Source organism: Carassius carassius, chromosome 33, assembly GCF_963082965.1.
Source record: "Carassius carassius chromosome 33, fCarCar2.1, whole genome shotgun sequence".
Taxonomy (NCBI): Eukaryota; Metazoa; Chordata; class Actinopteri; order Cypriniformes; family Cyprinidae; genus Carassius; species Carassius carassius.
Genome location: NC_081787.1, coordinates 20,378,495 through 20,394,299, shown reverse-complemented (window position 1 = coordinate 20,394,299; position 15,805 = coordinate 20,378,495). Strand labels below are relative to the sequence as shown.

Genomic DNA, 15,805 nt, shown 5'->3' with positions numbered 1-15,805 from the left:
TCCATTTAAACTCAAACCTGTGTACTTTGTTTCTGTGTGTAGATGGAAAGAATGTCTCCTGAGATGATTACAGTTTAATTTGTTTAACCAAAGGATAAGATGTAGGCTACATTCAGATGACAGAAAGATGAATTTACTTAACACAGCAGAGGAATTTAATTAGTGTTTGTGACAAAACATAAATAATTGTACCATACAGACCGACTAATTATACCAGCCTGTTTCCTTAAATGTCTTATTCAAGTCAAGTTAGTAATGGCCCGGACATCCAGACCAGTGCAACCAGGATTTGGGCTGAAATTATTACACTATTGACTATTGACAAAAGCATCATTGACCACACTGTATATGAATGAATCCTGATAGAATTCATGGTGAAAAGCTTATATTTTACTTCAATTTGCTTATTTGGGGTTATAGTATTTTATGATGTCTAATTTATCATATTTATCTATGCTACGACTTCTGTGTAATAAATACCACTGTCATTTGCCAAGAAAACAACACTCTGCGTCTGTGCTGGAGGCAAATATCTCTCATATAACAGCAATAAACTGAGATTAGTAAACTAAGTAGCAACAGGACTGAGTGATTGACAAGGCTGGATGGAAAATAACTGGTTTTGGAATCTGTTACGAGCGCTTGATTCATCATTGCCCAATGCTCCCACTGCATCAGATTAGGCGTAGTTCCTTCCATGTCACGAGAGAGTCACTTTACTCATATCATTGGGCGGCATACTGTACGTAACAACCCCACTGCAAGAGCAACCACTTCTTCAATCTGGGAAACAGTCAGTTTTACAAACAAGCATGCATTCATGCATAAATGAATGAAAAATAAACTCAGTCAAGTAAATGCATCTTTATTGTTTAGACATTATCAATCATTTTTAAAATAATAGTTACACATACTCTAAGTAGCTGTCTAACTTGTCTAGCTTAATGAAGCTCCAGGCTTCCTAGAGCCATTAGTAGTGTTAAAGTCAGCATAAAATGACCAAAACACATGCTGCTTCAATAATGTGATGTGCACATAATTAAATGAACCACAGGAAAGATTTGGTCCATCAGGGACTGATGTGATGAGAGATTTGCAGATGCAAATATTATTTTTGTTGGACTAATTTGCACTAATTAATCGTTCACATTAGGATCACTAATATGAATTATGGAAGTAAACAGATCTGATTCCATGCTGACTTAAAATATTCAAACCACTCACAATCTCACGATAAAAATCATTCAGAACCAATCACAGCAGTTTAGTAGTGAACCTAAAACAGAGGTCATTATTTTCAGTCAGGTGCACAATAACACTATTTACACTGCATGCAGGTCAAAAGTTTGGAATAATTTAGATTTTTAATTTATATATATGTATTTTTTATTTTTATTTTTTTAAATAACTGCTGTTTTTGAACATTCTATTCATCAAAGAATTCTAAAAAAAATCAAATTTATCATGGTTTCCACACAAATATGAAGCAGCACAACTGGTTTCAACATTGATGATAATCAGAAATGTTTCTTGAGCAGCAAATCAGCATATTATTATGATTTCTGAAGGATCATGTGACACTGAAGACTAAAGTAATGATGATGAAAATGTGGCTTTTCACCAACGGAATAAATGACATTTTACAATATATTTAAATAGAAAATTATTTAAAATTGTAATGTTTTTTTTATTTTTATTTTTTGCTGCATTTTAGATCAAACAAATGCAGCCTTGGTGAGCAGAAGATACTTTTTTCCAAAACATTGAAAAAATCTTTATTATTTCAGTCTTTTGACCAATAGCGCACTTGTTCAAAACTCAGTCACTTTGCAGCTTGTTTCATTCTCCATGCATTTGTTTTTACCATCAATGTGCTCCATCACTGGTGTATGAAGGATTTCCGAGGCCCTCGGCGTCTCCCATCCTGCCTTTTCGACACGTCCTTCGTCTCCACAGTATAACGGCGAGCGCTGAAAGCAGCAGCAGGAAGCCGACGCTCCCTGCAATGATCCCTGTGCTCAGAGCCACCTGGTCAGGTTGCGGTTGCTCATATCGTGCACACGACGTCTCACTGAGTCCCACTGCATTCCCGGCCGCCACACACACCGTCTCCCCCACTTTCAGCCCGGGTACGGCACCATTTCTTAAATATTCTCCAAAAACCAGCTGCTTGTTTGCATCTTTCAGTGTGACTTCATAATAGGTGACGGTGGAGCGAGGAGCACACCAATGCACAAACACTTCGCCGGATCTGTCCAGCTTCACCTCCTGGAGCTTAGGAGCCTTGGGTCTCTTCTCCGGCCCCGTCAACCCAGGACAGAGGCAGCCCATCTGGGCTGAAACCTTTTCGCAAGGGGTCAACTGGACTGCACAGGGGTCGTAATCACAAGGTCGACGGATCACATGAGAGGTCGTGACCCCTGGCGACTGGGGCGACTGCGTCGTCTTTGAAATTTCTTCATCATAGTCGTCCTCGACTTCGATAATGCGAACACGTGTGAGAGGAGGCTGATGCAGTGACGGACTGACAGATGGGGTGCAGACAGACTCCATCACACAGAGGAGGAGGAGAGACATGACGGGTGACACCAGAAACATCTTGAGTCTGAAACAAATAAAGTTACAGTTAAAGTTCATTTTAGCGACTCCACTCATTCATGACAAAATTATACAAGACATAAGAACTAAAGATAAAAACTGACCCTGTCAAGTGCTTAATACAAGCTCCTGCTCTTCTGAATGACTCATTGTATGTTATTGCAATAAAAAAAAATAGTTTTCAGCTCCCTAACAAATGTCATATTCTTTTTATTTTTTACAATAGAATATTAATTTGAATTTGAATAAAGTTTATTTTTCTTGCTTTTCCTAAACACAAACTTTTTTTTCTTGTTTTAAACATAAAAATAGGTGTTATTCTCTGAAAACTGGTCTCATTATAATTATACATTATTTTTATTTTAAGTTTACGTTTTTAATTTTTTTTAAAGAAATACACAAAAATACAGAAATAAAATGTTATTTTATCAGTGGTATTTTATTTTATTTTATTTTTTTGTTATTATTTTTAACACATTTTATTTTATCTTAGTTAAAGCTTCAGGAATTTTCTTGTGTTTTTCTCCCCCATTTTTTATTAGTAATATGTCTATAGGGTTTTCATTAATTGTATTTAATTTTTATTTATTTTTTTACTTATTTTAGTCAATCAAGTGAAAGCACATGAAAATTAGAAATGTTTCTTTGGCAAGTAACTGAAATAACAATAATAATTTTTAGTTAACCATAACAACCCTGTGAGGAACCTAATTTCATGTTCACCTTAAACTGTTTCCACCAGTTTTTCAACAGTTTCTCTTTGTGCATGAACAAACAAACAGCCTGAATGTTCCTTCTGGAGAGAATTAAAGACAAACATGAGGATGTATTTTTACCGCGGGACACACACTGGGCTCTGCTCACACACATCGCAGTGGAATGAACTTCATGGCATTGCCTGACAGTTACTGTGGGAACCTGACTAAGCCATAAAGGGAAAGAGAAGTACTGGGTCTCGATTGATGCCAGCTTGCTGAAAATTCACATCGAATAATGATACTGTACACACTTGGATCAGCAACAACAAAAAAGTTACTGGTGATTTTAAGTGTTAAGACTAAAAGTTTTTACCAGGTGTGACAAAATAGGTGAAATAAACCCATAGAGTGACACTGAAGAAGAGACCCAGACCATGTGTGTGAGCCAGGACAAAGACTTGAGCATTGACTCTTATGAATTAGCTACACTCTAGCAACAGCATAACAACACGCTAAAAACAGCCCTAACATATTAACATCGCCCTGACAATCACCCAGTTATGCAATGTGCAAAACCAATGAATCTAGATATTGTTACAGTTATTGCCAGGGTTATTATAGCTAAAACCTTTAAAAATAAATTGATACTTGCAATAAAATAAATGTAAAATAATAAAAATAAAAAATATATAAAAAAATAAATAAATTGAATTTAATTTGCAATATTTACTTTATTTCATCTACATTTTTCATATATTTATTTAGAATCATCCATTATTCCGAGATTTATTAAAGTTTTACAGTAGTTAGTCCACTATTACAGTACACACTATTAGTCCACTATTACAGTTCCTATTATGGCAACCTTTAGCCTCAGCCTCAGTAAAACTGATCAGCGTACCTGTTTGAAAGCAGTCTGAATGGTTTCTGCTCAAGTCTTGAATGAGATCTTCTCTCCAGCAGGCTTCTGGTTTATTTCCTCTCAGTCTAATGCATTCTTTACCGTCACCTTCCCTTTTTTCTTGCCACTGAAGTCCCTCCCTCTGTACACCCCCTCACCCATCTGCCGGCCTCCCAACCTTCTGTTTCACTCTTTTTGGCTTGCAACATCTCCGTCTTGCTGCATTGATTTTCACTCCAGGACTCCCCCCACGTCTCTCTCTCAGTTCCTTTCAAGTTTGTTTGTGAGTCCCAGTGAGTTCTGTGCTCTGCATGTTAATCCCAGCAGGAGCACCAGGAGACATGCTGGAACTCATCTGGGTGTCCCATCCTGTACGTGCACGCATGGCAGGGTTATTATTATAGTTGACTAAAACTAAAACAATAATAAAAAAATAATAAAAAAACCTGAACTTTATAAAATGAAATTAGATATGGTATATTTAAAAATGTAAAACATTTATCTCTGAATTCTACTAAATTACTAACAGTATCTAAATATGCAGCTATTATTTCAGTACTATTTAGATACCATTGCAGTATTTTATTAATATTTGAACACGCTTTTATTTTTATATTTTCAGATTCCATTTAAATTTTTGTGTTTTAAAAGTTAATTCTATTACATTTTCACAGTTTTTCTGTGTTCAAATATACAGAACAGAGAATGAGATTTGCAATTGAGGAAAAGATTTTACAGTGAATAATGACTATTTGGTGTTCATTTTAATGGACATGGTCATTGTGATCCATCATAATGTTGCAAAGAGCTGCACAAAGATTATTCAATGATACTCATTTCATGTTTCATGCGGAAAAATAGCATAATATAGGTTTGGAAAGACATGACAGTAAATACTAACTGAAAGAATGTTCTTTTTGCCTTTAAAAAGTCTCTTTAAAAGCTGCTGTATACAAAGTCTCAGCTCATTAATTGCTTCACTTTACATTCATCTAATCTATTATTGTCCAGCAGAGCTTGATCCATGACAGACATAGAAAGAGAGAGCGATCAAGACAGCTGGTATTCATTTCTACTGACCTCTATTGTTGTATTTTCCAGGGGAAGAGGAAATCCGTCCTTATATGGTCATGTTGATTAACATTTAAGAGCCACAAGACTCGCTCACTGTTCGTTCCCTCAGCAAGAATCTTTACTGGGAGCCAAATATATGCACATATACACTCAGATGAATCTCATGACATATGGAAGTATTACACAAATAAGTCACAGTAAGTCACAAATCAAAAGTCATTATATTTGCCTATTGAAGAGCCATTATTGTTTTTCATGACATTTAAGCATAAACTCCCAAATTGTCCTTATCATAATGGTAAAAAACGCTGATTCTTATTAGTTTAACGTGAAATAAATAATGATATATTATAACATCTAAAACTACTATACATTACATATATAGACATATTTAAAAAAATTCTTATATGGTCATAAACTACTGTACTGAATGATTGTAATGAACCTAGTATGATATATTATAATATAAACATATTATTATAAGTTATACTATTTATTTATTTTATTATTGATATTATTATTATTATACATGAATACAAAATTCAAAAGTTAAATATACAAGGTATTTTCCATGTTGCAAGGCTTTTACAGTAATGTTTTGAATGGCGTCATGCTGGAGATGAGAATGAGATTGACGGTTCTCCTGACTCACAAACATGTCACAGACAGCGACATGAGTCATAATATCATGGCTAAAAAAATCTGTGTCAGGCATGCACGGTCATGTCAGGTGAACACTGTGTGTCTGTGTGCATGATCAGGAAGACAAAACATACATACTCACTGTCTGAACATCGACAATCCTGTTTTTGCTCACTATATATAGGGGAGGCTGGGGCTAATTAACTGGGTCTCTGTTAACACTACGGATGGGTTTATTTTTAAAAGTCAAATTCTGCACAAACCTTAAAGCCTTGACTTCAAACAAGCTATTTTCACCATATTGCTCAGGAAAATAAAACCTCATTGAAAACACACTGACCTTTTGTCACATGTCCAGTCTAATAGGAACCACCACTGAACAGCCTTGTATTAAAATATGCAAGCAATAAAATCATTATAAAGCACAAAACAATTCATGAAACAGTAGAAAAAATTAAATCTAAATATTTTTATTTTGAAATTGGAATCAACCAATCAGGTCCAAACAGACTGACTCCTATGGAAAACATTACTGGTTGCCATTGGAGCTCCTAATGTCTCATTCCCCCACCCACTGCTTCCAGAAGACCCCAGGCTTTCAGACTTCCACTCTCTCTCCACTACATACTTTTAAAAGAATCTGAATCCATAGGGAATAAGCAGGCCTCCTGACCTCTGCTCCAGTCTCACACTCCATTCTGATTTTCACCATATTGCTCAGGAAAAAAAAGATGAAGTTGATTCCACTGAGATGCAGACGTCACAGGAAAAGAAAACATGTCTTAAATTTCAGTAAGTAGTCCGAAACCATATTTTATTAATAGAGTCTGTGTGACAGAAGACATAAAACTGGATGTTGCCTTGAAAACTCACTGAATTGGTTGACAGGGAGTGGCTATGAATACTAGATTGTTTCTTGACTGTTTTAGGAGGGTGCTAGGTGATTTATTACTGGACCAAATCAAAAGATTTCCTACAAGTTTCTATAAATACAATACAATTTTTTAAATTAACATACAAAATACATACTAATTATTTATAGCTCTACATATGAAGTTGGGTATATAAGTGCAGACAGACAGACAAACAGAAAGATAGACAGCTAGACCATCTCTCCTTACGTGACAGATCAGAGTAAACAGAAATGAACCCAAAAATAAAAAATGAGTCATCATTTACTCACACTCATGTCTCTAAACCTGTATGCATTTTTTTCTTCTGTGAAACACAAAAGAAGATGTGTTGAGGTATGATTGGGTGATCTTTATGTAACGGGAGAGTTTGACAATGATATTGTTCCCCGTAAAGCAATGCTGTTCTCAGAGCTTCCCTCATGAATTACTAACACATCCTCCCACAGCTCTATGAATAAATAATCCAGCACAAGAGCCAACTCACGGCTCTGTGTATCAATAATCCCATGATGATGAGCTGTCACTCATGTCAAATGTTAGATTTGTTTCTTTACATCATCTGGGCTAAAAATGCTATGAATAAGCGCAAATTCTTTTTGAGAGTTATCATGTAGTTCGATGTTGATTTATGTTGTATTTGGTTTGAAACTCCATTAATATGACTACCTGACCCAGCTAGATTTCTAAAAACTCTTTCTTTCTTTTTTCTGTTATCACATATTCTTGGATGACATCCCTCGTTGAAAGTCCATGTTCGCTTACAGTGTTTCTGACCTCAGAGCCAGAGATAGTGGATCATTAGCACTCACAGAGAAGACGCGCCAGTTTTCTGTGGAAATTATTAGTCTGGTTGCAAATCTTTTGCCTTTTTGAATTATTTTTGTTTTTCAGAAAACGTATGGAAACTTCTGGTACTAAAAACAGAAAGGGAGAATGGAAAAAATATACACTATTAGTAAAAAGTTTGGGATTAGAACGATTTTGACTGTTTTTTACAGGAGTTTCTTATGCTCATACAAGGCTGCATTTATTTTATCAATAATACAGGGGGAAAAAATTATATTGTGAAATTTATTATGATACAATATATATATATATATATATATATATATATATATATATATATATATATATATATTTTTTTTTTTTTTTATATACAGTAAATCGAATTTATTCCTGTGATGCAAAGCTGAATTTTCTGCATCATTACTTCAGTCTTCAGTGTCACATGATCCTTCAGAAATAAAATGCTGATTTATTATCAGTGCTGGAAACTGTTGTGCTGTTTAATATTTTTTTGGAACCTGTGATGCTTTAAATATTTTCTCTTTTTTTAAACTTTTTTAAATAAAAAGTTAAAAAGAAGAGCATTTGTGACCCTGGACCACAAAAACTGTCTTAAGTCGCTGCTGGGGTATATTTTTAGCAATAGACAAAAACATTGTATGGGTCAAAATTATTGATTTTTCTTTTATGCCAAAAATCATAAGGATATTAAGTAAATATCATGTTCCATGAAGATATTTTGTACATTTCCTATCGTAAATATATAAAAACTTAATTTTTGTTTCGTAATATGCATTGCTAATAATTCATTTGGACAACTTTAAAGACGATTGTCTCAGTATTGTGATTTTTTCACACCCTCAGATTCCAGATTTTCAAATAGTGTATCTCGGCCAAATATTGTCCTATCCTAATAAACCATACATCAATGGAAACCTTATTTATTCAGCTTTCAGATGATGTTTAAAGCTCATTTTCAAAAGATGGACACTTAAGACTGTTTTTGTGGTCCACGGTCACATAATTTATATAAAATATAAAATATTTTATCACAGTTTTCAAAAAAATTAAAATAGATAAATATATATTTGGCAGCACAACTGTTGCCAACATTGATAATTCTAATAATAACTCAGCATATTAGAATGATTTCTTAAGGATCATGTGACACTTTACTGGAGTAATGGCTGATATAAATTCAGCTTTGCATCACAGAAAAAAATTCTATTTTAAAGGATATTAAAATAGAAACCATTATTTTATATTGTAATAAAATTTTGCAAGATCTTTTGATCAAATGCAGCCATTATATCATTATATAGATCAGGGTGTGACATAAAAAAAAACTGTGTTACATAATAAAGAAAATATATTTATATGTATAACCTTTTAATTTTCAAAATATATTTAAAACGTATATTTGAAAAAAAGTTTTACGAGCAGACATATTAAAATAATATCCGCTAATAAAAGAATTACAGTTTGGATTAAATTTAACCGCGGTTTCTTTGCTGATCGCGCCTCCTACGGGTCAAATGATTTAATGACAGCCATGATGTTATCTTGCAAGTCAGGAAAAGAGCTATCAAATCATCTCTTCCGCCAGCATCATTCTTTCAGATTATATTTTGAAGGGTCGTGTCCCGTTCACGCGTCTCATCAGGGCTCACACCCTGATCTGTGCTGCACTCTAGTGGTCACTGCGAGCAGAACTGACACATACACCTGTGATTTATACAAATCCTTCAAGCATAATTAATATATAACAGCTGGATGGAGCGTCAGTATGTAAATACACAAGCTAAGTAATTGCGCGAAGTGCACTTCTACAGCTTTAGTGTTGCATTTAAACACGTTTCTATAGTGCAATCGAAATATATTTGCACTTGCAGTGCAAAACTAGTGAACTATGAAAAAACATTTTAATAGAAATATAGTTCAAACACATTTCGAAGTTGTTCTGGGTAAAAAAAAAACATCTGCATAAAAGCGTGATACTGTCCTGCAAAAGGGCAGCACACATAGGCCAATGTATTGAAGGATGTGTGGATGTGTCCAGGTCACATTAGAAGCATTAGTGTACAGTACAGGGAAGCGCGTCACGGATCCTCCCCCTCCATACCATAATAACCCGTCATGGCTTCCCAAACACGCTTCTATATGCACCGCTTCCACACCCGCCGCCGTCTACACCGGGCCAGCTCTCATCCGCGGTCCCAGAAAGCCTTCAAAACGATGCCCTTGACCCATTTCCAATCTGGGACTGTCTGATTTATCGCGGACTGTGCACTCGGTCGGGTCGGGAAATCAAATGCATTGCTCACCGGATGCTCTCGGGTTTCATCTCTTCCACTGGTCGTAAATGTGTCAGGACTCGGCACCTAGAACACTGTAAAGCTGCTCTTCTCGCGTCATCCATACAGTTCGTCGCGCGCTTCCTTGTTTTGGGCCAATTGCGGGACGGGCTGAAGCCACAGAGGAGGGGGTGGTCTCCGGTATCCGGTTCTTTCCGTAATCCTGCGCCGGTGGAATTTTAAATCCGTTCCTCCAGCGGGATCTGCTCGGTGGAGACCGTTTACGGGGACTGCTGCATTGCATTAATATTTAGAAAACGCTTAAATGTTGCATTGTTACGTTGAATGCTTGTTGATGTTTTTACAACGTTTAATTGACACATCACGCTCGCGTTGTTTAGAACGTTGTTATTTCATATTTGCGGAATGACGATATTGTTTAAAAGGTTAAATGGTTACATTATACTAGCTCTCGCAGAATGAGCGTCTCGGGACGTTTATAACTTTTCTGTTACACATTGAAAAGTGAGCAGAGCAGTCCATCAGGATCCGGTGTAAATATTCAACAAATGATAGAGGAGGAGTCGGTGCACGATAAAAGGGATGTGAACCGAGACTCCGAGAGCAAAGAGCATCGGACTCGGTTTAAAGCGCGCGTTCACGGTGTTCTCTTCAGTTTGCGTGAACTCCTGCTGCTTTATTATGACGAGTGATCTCTCATAACAGGATTTGGGCATTATCGATCGGATTATGAGTGATTATTCATGCGAAGTGACACGAGATTGACTTAGTTTCAGATCTCGAGGGGATCCCCCCCCCCCCCCCCCCCCTGCTCTTCTTTTCCACCCATTCGGAAGCATATGATAAAAGAGTTATTCTGGAAACGTATTTGCATCCGTTCTGTAAAGGATGCACACAGAAAGCAATGAAAACGCTGCAGGAGCAGCCAGTTTGGGGGAATCGACCACTGAACCGCAGGCTGGACACACTGAACCCCCTGTAATGGAGCACAGAGACCCGCAGGAGTACGAGGAACCGGAGTGTAAACTGGCCCCGGAGGACAGCACGGTGCAGCTGATACAAACCGGCTGCTCCGACAAGCGTCCGGCGACGCCGCCCGGCGCAAACCCGGGACCAGGCTTCGTTCCCCCAGAGGGAGGTTTCGGCTGGGTCGTGGTGTTCGCTGCTACGTGGTGCAACGGCTCGATTTTCGGCATCCAGAACTCTTTCGGGATTCTGCACATGATGCTTGTGAAAGACCATCAGGAACTGACGGACCAGGCGTCTCAGTTTAAAGTGGGTGAGTGGGTTTCAGTGTTTCACTGAGTCAGTGTTGTAAGTTTGATCTGAAAGGAGTGTCCAGGCACACTTGATCCTGAGAGGCTTAAGGAATCATACCTGATCTTCTTTAGAGTCTGGTGGCCCCTGCCTGAGGCTCCTCTCTGGACCCTCCACAGACACAGAGGGAGGGAGACGCCCACTCACATCACACACTGACACCTGCTCCCATAGCAGGAGCATTTCATTTATTTAGTTAGTTATTTATTTTATTTAGTTTTTAAGGCAAATTGCGTTATTTATTTACTTATTTCATCACAAAACTGTATTAATAAATTCTGAAATAAGTTCTGAAGACAAGGACAGTTTGTAATGAGTGACAGTCCATTTTCATAGTTGTCAAGACCTTAAGAATAGGCTTTAAAATAGGCTTTACACCCAGTGAGATTATTACAAACAGTTACATTTTGAAATATTATTACAATTTGACAGAACTGTTTTATGTGTGAATATATTTAAAAATGTAATTTATTCCTATAATGGAAAGCTTAATATTCCGCATCATTACTTCATCAGAAATTGTTCTAATATGCTGGTTTACAGCTCAAGAAACATTATATTATTATCAATTTCTTATTATATATCATTTCCAAACTTATGACCACAAGTGTATATACTGATTTCATTGTTATATAATGATTTGGTGCACAGTTATTTTGAATTATTATTGATGCAAATTTTTTAATGGTTCTTATTATTGTCAATGTTAAAAACTATTTCTGCTGCTTAATATTTTTTTTGGAATCCATGATAGATTAGTTTCTTGAGTAGTAAATCAGCATATTAGACTGATTTCTGAAGGATCGTGTTACACTGAAGACTGGAGGAATGATGCTGAAAATACAGCTTTGACTTTGAATAAATTACATTTTAAATTATATTGTAATATAAAACAGTTCTTTTAAATTGTAATAATAGTTTACAATATAACTTTGTATTTTGATCGAATAAATGCAGCCTTGGTGAGCATAAAAATGTCTTCCAAAAACATAAGTCAACAAATTATTTGAAACTTTTGACCTGTAGTGTATATATGAAATATATTAAATCAGAATATTACCATCACTTCACTTTACTATATACCATCTCTTCACCATGTTACATCCAAAATACTATAAATAGGTCATGGTGCAGCTGTTTCTTAAAAGAGTTTCTAAAAAAACAGAATGTCATGCATTTTTAAACTTATTGATTCACCTGGAAAGAACTGTTGTTGTTCATTTGATTAAAAACATTAACAATTTCACAACTTCACTGCTCAAAGAGTTTTTGTAATTGCTCCTCTCCCATCTGGGCTTCCCATTTCTCCCTGTGTTCTCGTGGGTCAGAGAAATCATCAGTGTAGCCGCATGTTTCTCACAGACCAGTGAGTGAAGTGAAGCAAACAGTGAAAAGTCCTAGTGCTGAATCTGCTGATGTTTAATAATTTACATTTTCCCAGTTATTTATAATATATTGTCTTTATGCTGTGGATCAGTATGATGAAACAGCATGTTAGCAACCTTCACATTGTGCAAATCAGATCAAGAGATCAATTCAATTCTCAATGAAGTTGAAGCAGTATCTGTCATGAACCCTCCTGAACCTGTGAATGTACCCAGCAACCCCTGAGTTACTTCTGATCCCCTGGCCGAGCCGACGTGAGAGAAAACAAGACCGAGTCCATATGCTAATAATCGTGTAAATGTCTTGCAGGCCTCTGGTTGTTGTTCAGGAAATCGGCATCTGTCTTCCATGCTGAGCTCGATTTTTACAGCCAACGTGCAGTAAAATCTCAGTTTGTTTTAATGTTCAGACTCCCACTTTGCTGTACAACATCACTATTTGAAAAAAAAATTCTAAAAAAATTTGCATATTCCATTTTGAGCTTGATTAGTTTGATTAATTTTGAGTATAAATACTGGGTACCTCTTGGGCTAGATTAGAAAATGCAACCACAATTATGGGAAAGACTAGTGACTTGTCAGTTTTCCGGAAGACGATCATCAACACCCTCCACAAGGAGGTTAACCCACAGAAGGTCATTGCAGAAAGGGCCGGCTGTTCACAGAGTGCTGTATCAAAATATATTCATAGAAAGATGACTGGAAGTAAAAGGTGTGGTAGGAAAAGGTGCACAAGCAACAGGGATGACAAGAGCCTTGGGAAGATTGTCAGGAAAAGCCGATTCAAGAACTTGTGAGAGTGTCACAAGGAGTGGACTGAAGCCGGAGTCAGCGCATCAAGAGTCACCACACTCAGACGTCTTCAGGAGAAAAGCTACAGCTGTCACATTCCTAGAAACAAGCCACTCCTGAACTAGAGAATAACATCTGAAGCATTTCACCTAGGGTGAGGAGTAAAAGAACTGGACTGTTGCTCAGTGGTCCACAGTCCTCTTTTTAGATGAAAGTAAATGTAGCATTTCATGTGGAAATCAAGGTCTGGAGTCTGGAGGAAGACTGGAGAGGCACAGAATCCAAGCTGCCTGAAGTCCATTGTGAAGTTTCTGAAGTCAGAGATGATTTGGGTGCTGTGATGTCTGCTGGTGTTGCTCCATTGTGTTTTGTCAAGTCCAAAGTCAATGCAGCCATCTACCAGGAGATTTTAGAGCACTTTATGCTTCCATCTGCTGACAAGCTTTATGAAGATGCTGAGTTCCTTTTCCAGCAGGACTTTAGCACCTGCCCACAGTGCCAAAACCACTTCCAAGTGGTTTGATGACCATGATATTACTGTGCTTGATTGGCCAGCCAACTCACCTGACCTGAACCTCACAGAGAATCTATGGGTTACTGTGAAGAGGAAGATAAGTAACATCTGACAAACAATACAGAGAAGTTGAAGGCCGCTATAGAAACAACCTGGGCTTCAATAACGCCTCAGCAGTGCCACAGACTGATCGCCTCCATGTCACGCAGCATTGAAGCAGTAATTCATGCAAAAGAAGCCCCAGCCAAGTATTGAGTGCATAATTAAACCTGCTTTGGAGATCTTGAACATTTCCGTTTTGTAAATCTTTTTTGATTGATCTTTGAGAAAATATTCTATTTTCTTGAGATACTGTATTTTTAATATATATATATTAGGGCTGCAACTAACGATTATTTTGATAATCGATTAATCTGTCGATTATTTTTACGATTAATCGGTTTATGTACTTATATTTTATTTTTTTCCATTTTTTCCCCAAGTAAATTATTAATAAATGGTCTTTATCCTTCAGCATAGATTTTTAAGAGATTTTAACCATTTTACCATGTCATATCCTCATCAAAATATACCTGGAGTTGTTTTATTGTGTTAGTAATCCTTTGTCGAACTCTTCTGCAATCAGAACACTGACCCATACTCTAGCAAATTTCACAAGGAGATTTAAAATAATGTTTTCACCATGGCAGTCCATAGAGCTCCTAAAGTAGTTTAACATCCCGAACAAAGCTTAAGCAATCTTTCAGAACATATTTTCAGGAAGAATAAGGATAAAACAGAATAAAATTGCAGTGCATTGTATTTTATTATTTACTGGGAAACAGCTTTATAGCTTATGCTGTGAAATTGTAAACAATCCTTCGAAAAAAGTGCCAATGGCATGAAACCTGAATGGAACTCAGAATTTAAAGTAAAATCCATCAGGTTTTCCAGAAAAAAAATTGGACACACACAAAAAACCTGCTGTGTGAAAAAGAGCAGTGAATACTTAGAAAAAAAGTGCATTTCAAATATCTTTAAACATTTACCTCGCTCATTCAGTCATAATTAGGCTGCACGACTGAATTTTGAACTGGTAAACGACAAACTGATTACGGAACATGTTTGTAAAGCTTTAAATGTTAACTGTTAAAAAGCAATGTTATCATGTTTTACGACTTAACATTTGCAAACAACATTTTACTGGAGAATCTGCACAAATGAAAGTCTTAGGGGCCGTTCACAAATCGCGCCTAAAACGCGTGGAAAACGATAGGCGCACCGCTTTCTCCTTCTTTCCATAGCGCACGAGCAGAAGCGCCCCTGAGGCGTCTGCCTTTGCTAAGCAACCATGACGCGCTCTCTCCTAGAAGAGAAATTTCAGCAAAGGATAAATGGATTTGCAGCTCAAAAAATCGCTTGCAGTAGCTCTGCTACTAAATTTATTTCAAAATGGAAATCCATATACAGCTATGATCAGCTGTTCCTTTCATCTTGACTGAGCTTTTAACGTTGTTACGGGAAAGGATGAAGCTGATTGGTTAGTTCTTGTCACATGACCCGCGGTGCGCTTGCAGCATTCTGAAAAGTTGAAATGTTTTTAACTCGATGCGGTGCGGTGTTGGAAATAACTTGAGCGCGCAAAAGACGCGATATGTGAATGTCCCCTTAAACAGTTCAGTAGTGCAGAGTTTACAGGTTACGCTTCTTTTTTAAAGGCTCAAAGTAAAGTACTCCCACACATAAACATCATATATGATGTCTATGCTCCCACATCACGCTTGAATGCTGCAGAGACGCTGTTCGGGGAGCACGTGACATAAAACGAGGCCAGCTATTGGCTATTCGCTACTTCTCCTGCTCTACTGGCTGAGTAAAACCTCCGGTGGC

General features: G+C 37.0%; 2 protein-coding genes across 2 annotated transcripts in view; one reads left to right on the top strand and one right to left on the bottom strand.

The window, feature by feature from the left end:
• Positions 1–1,437: 1,437 nt before the first annotated feature.
• Positions 1,438–4,545, bottom strand: LOC132114310 (leucine-rich repeat neuronal protein 4-like). Its single transcript, XM_059522419.1, has 2 exons — positions 4,198–4,545; positions 1,438–2,605 (listed from the first exon to the last, which is right to left on the bottom strand). Exon 2 carries the CDS (start codon positions 2,596–2,598, stop codon positions 1,867–1,869), a length of 732 nt encoding a protein of 243 aa, XP_059378402.1. The 5' UTR covers positions 2,599–2,605; positions 4,198–4,545; the 3' UTR covers positions 1,438–1,866.
• Positions 4,546–9,756: 5,211 nt separating this feature from the next.
• The window catches only part of LOC132113940 (monocarboxylate transporter 8-like), a 32,607-nt gene continuing 26,558 nt past the window's right edge, over positions 9,757–15,805 (top strand). Inside the window, exon 1 of the mRNA XM_059522000.1 lies at positions 9,757–11,207. Coding sequence (XP_059377983.1) covers positions 10,817–11,207 — 391 coding nt within the window. The 5' untranslated portion in view covers positions 9,757–10,816. The remainder of the gene's footprint in view (positions 11,208–15,805) is intronic.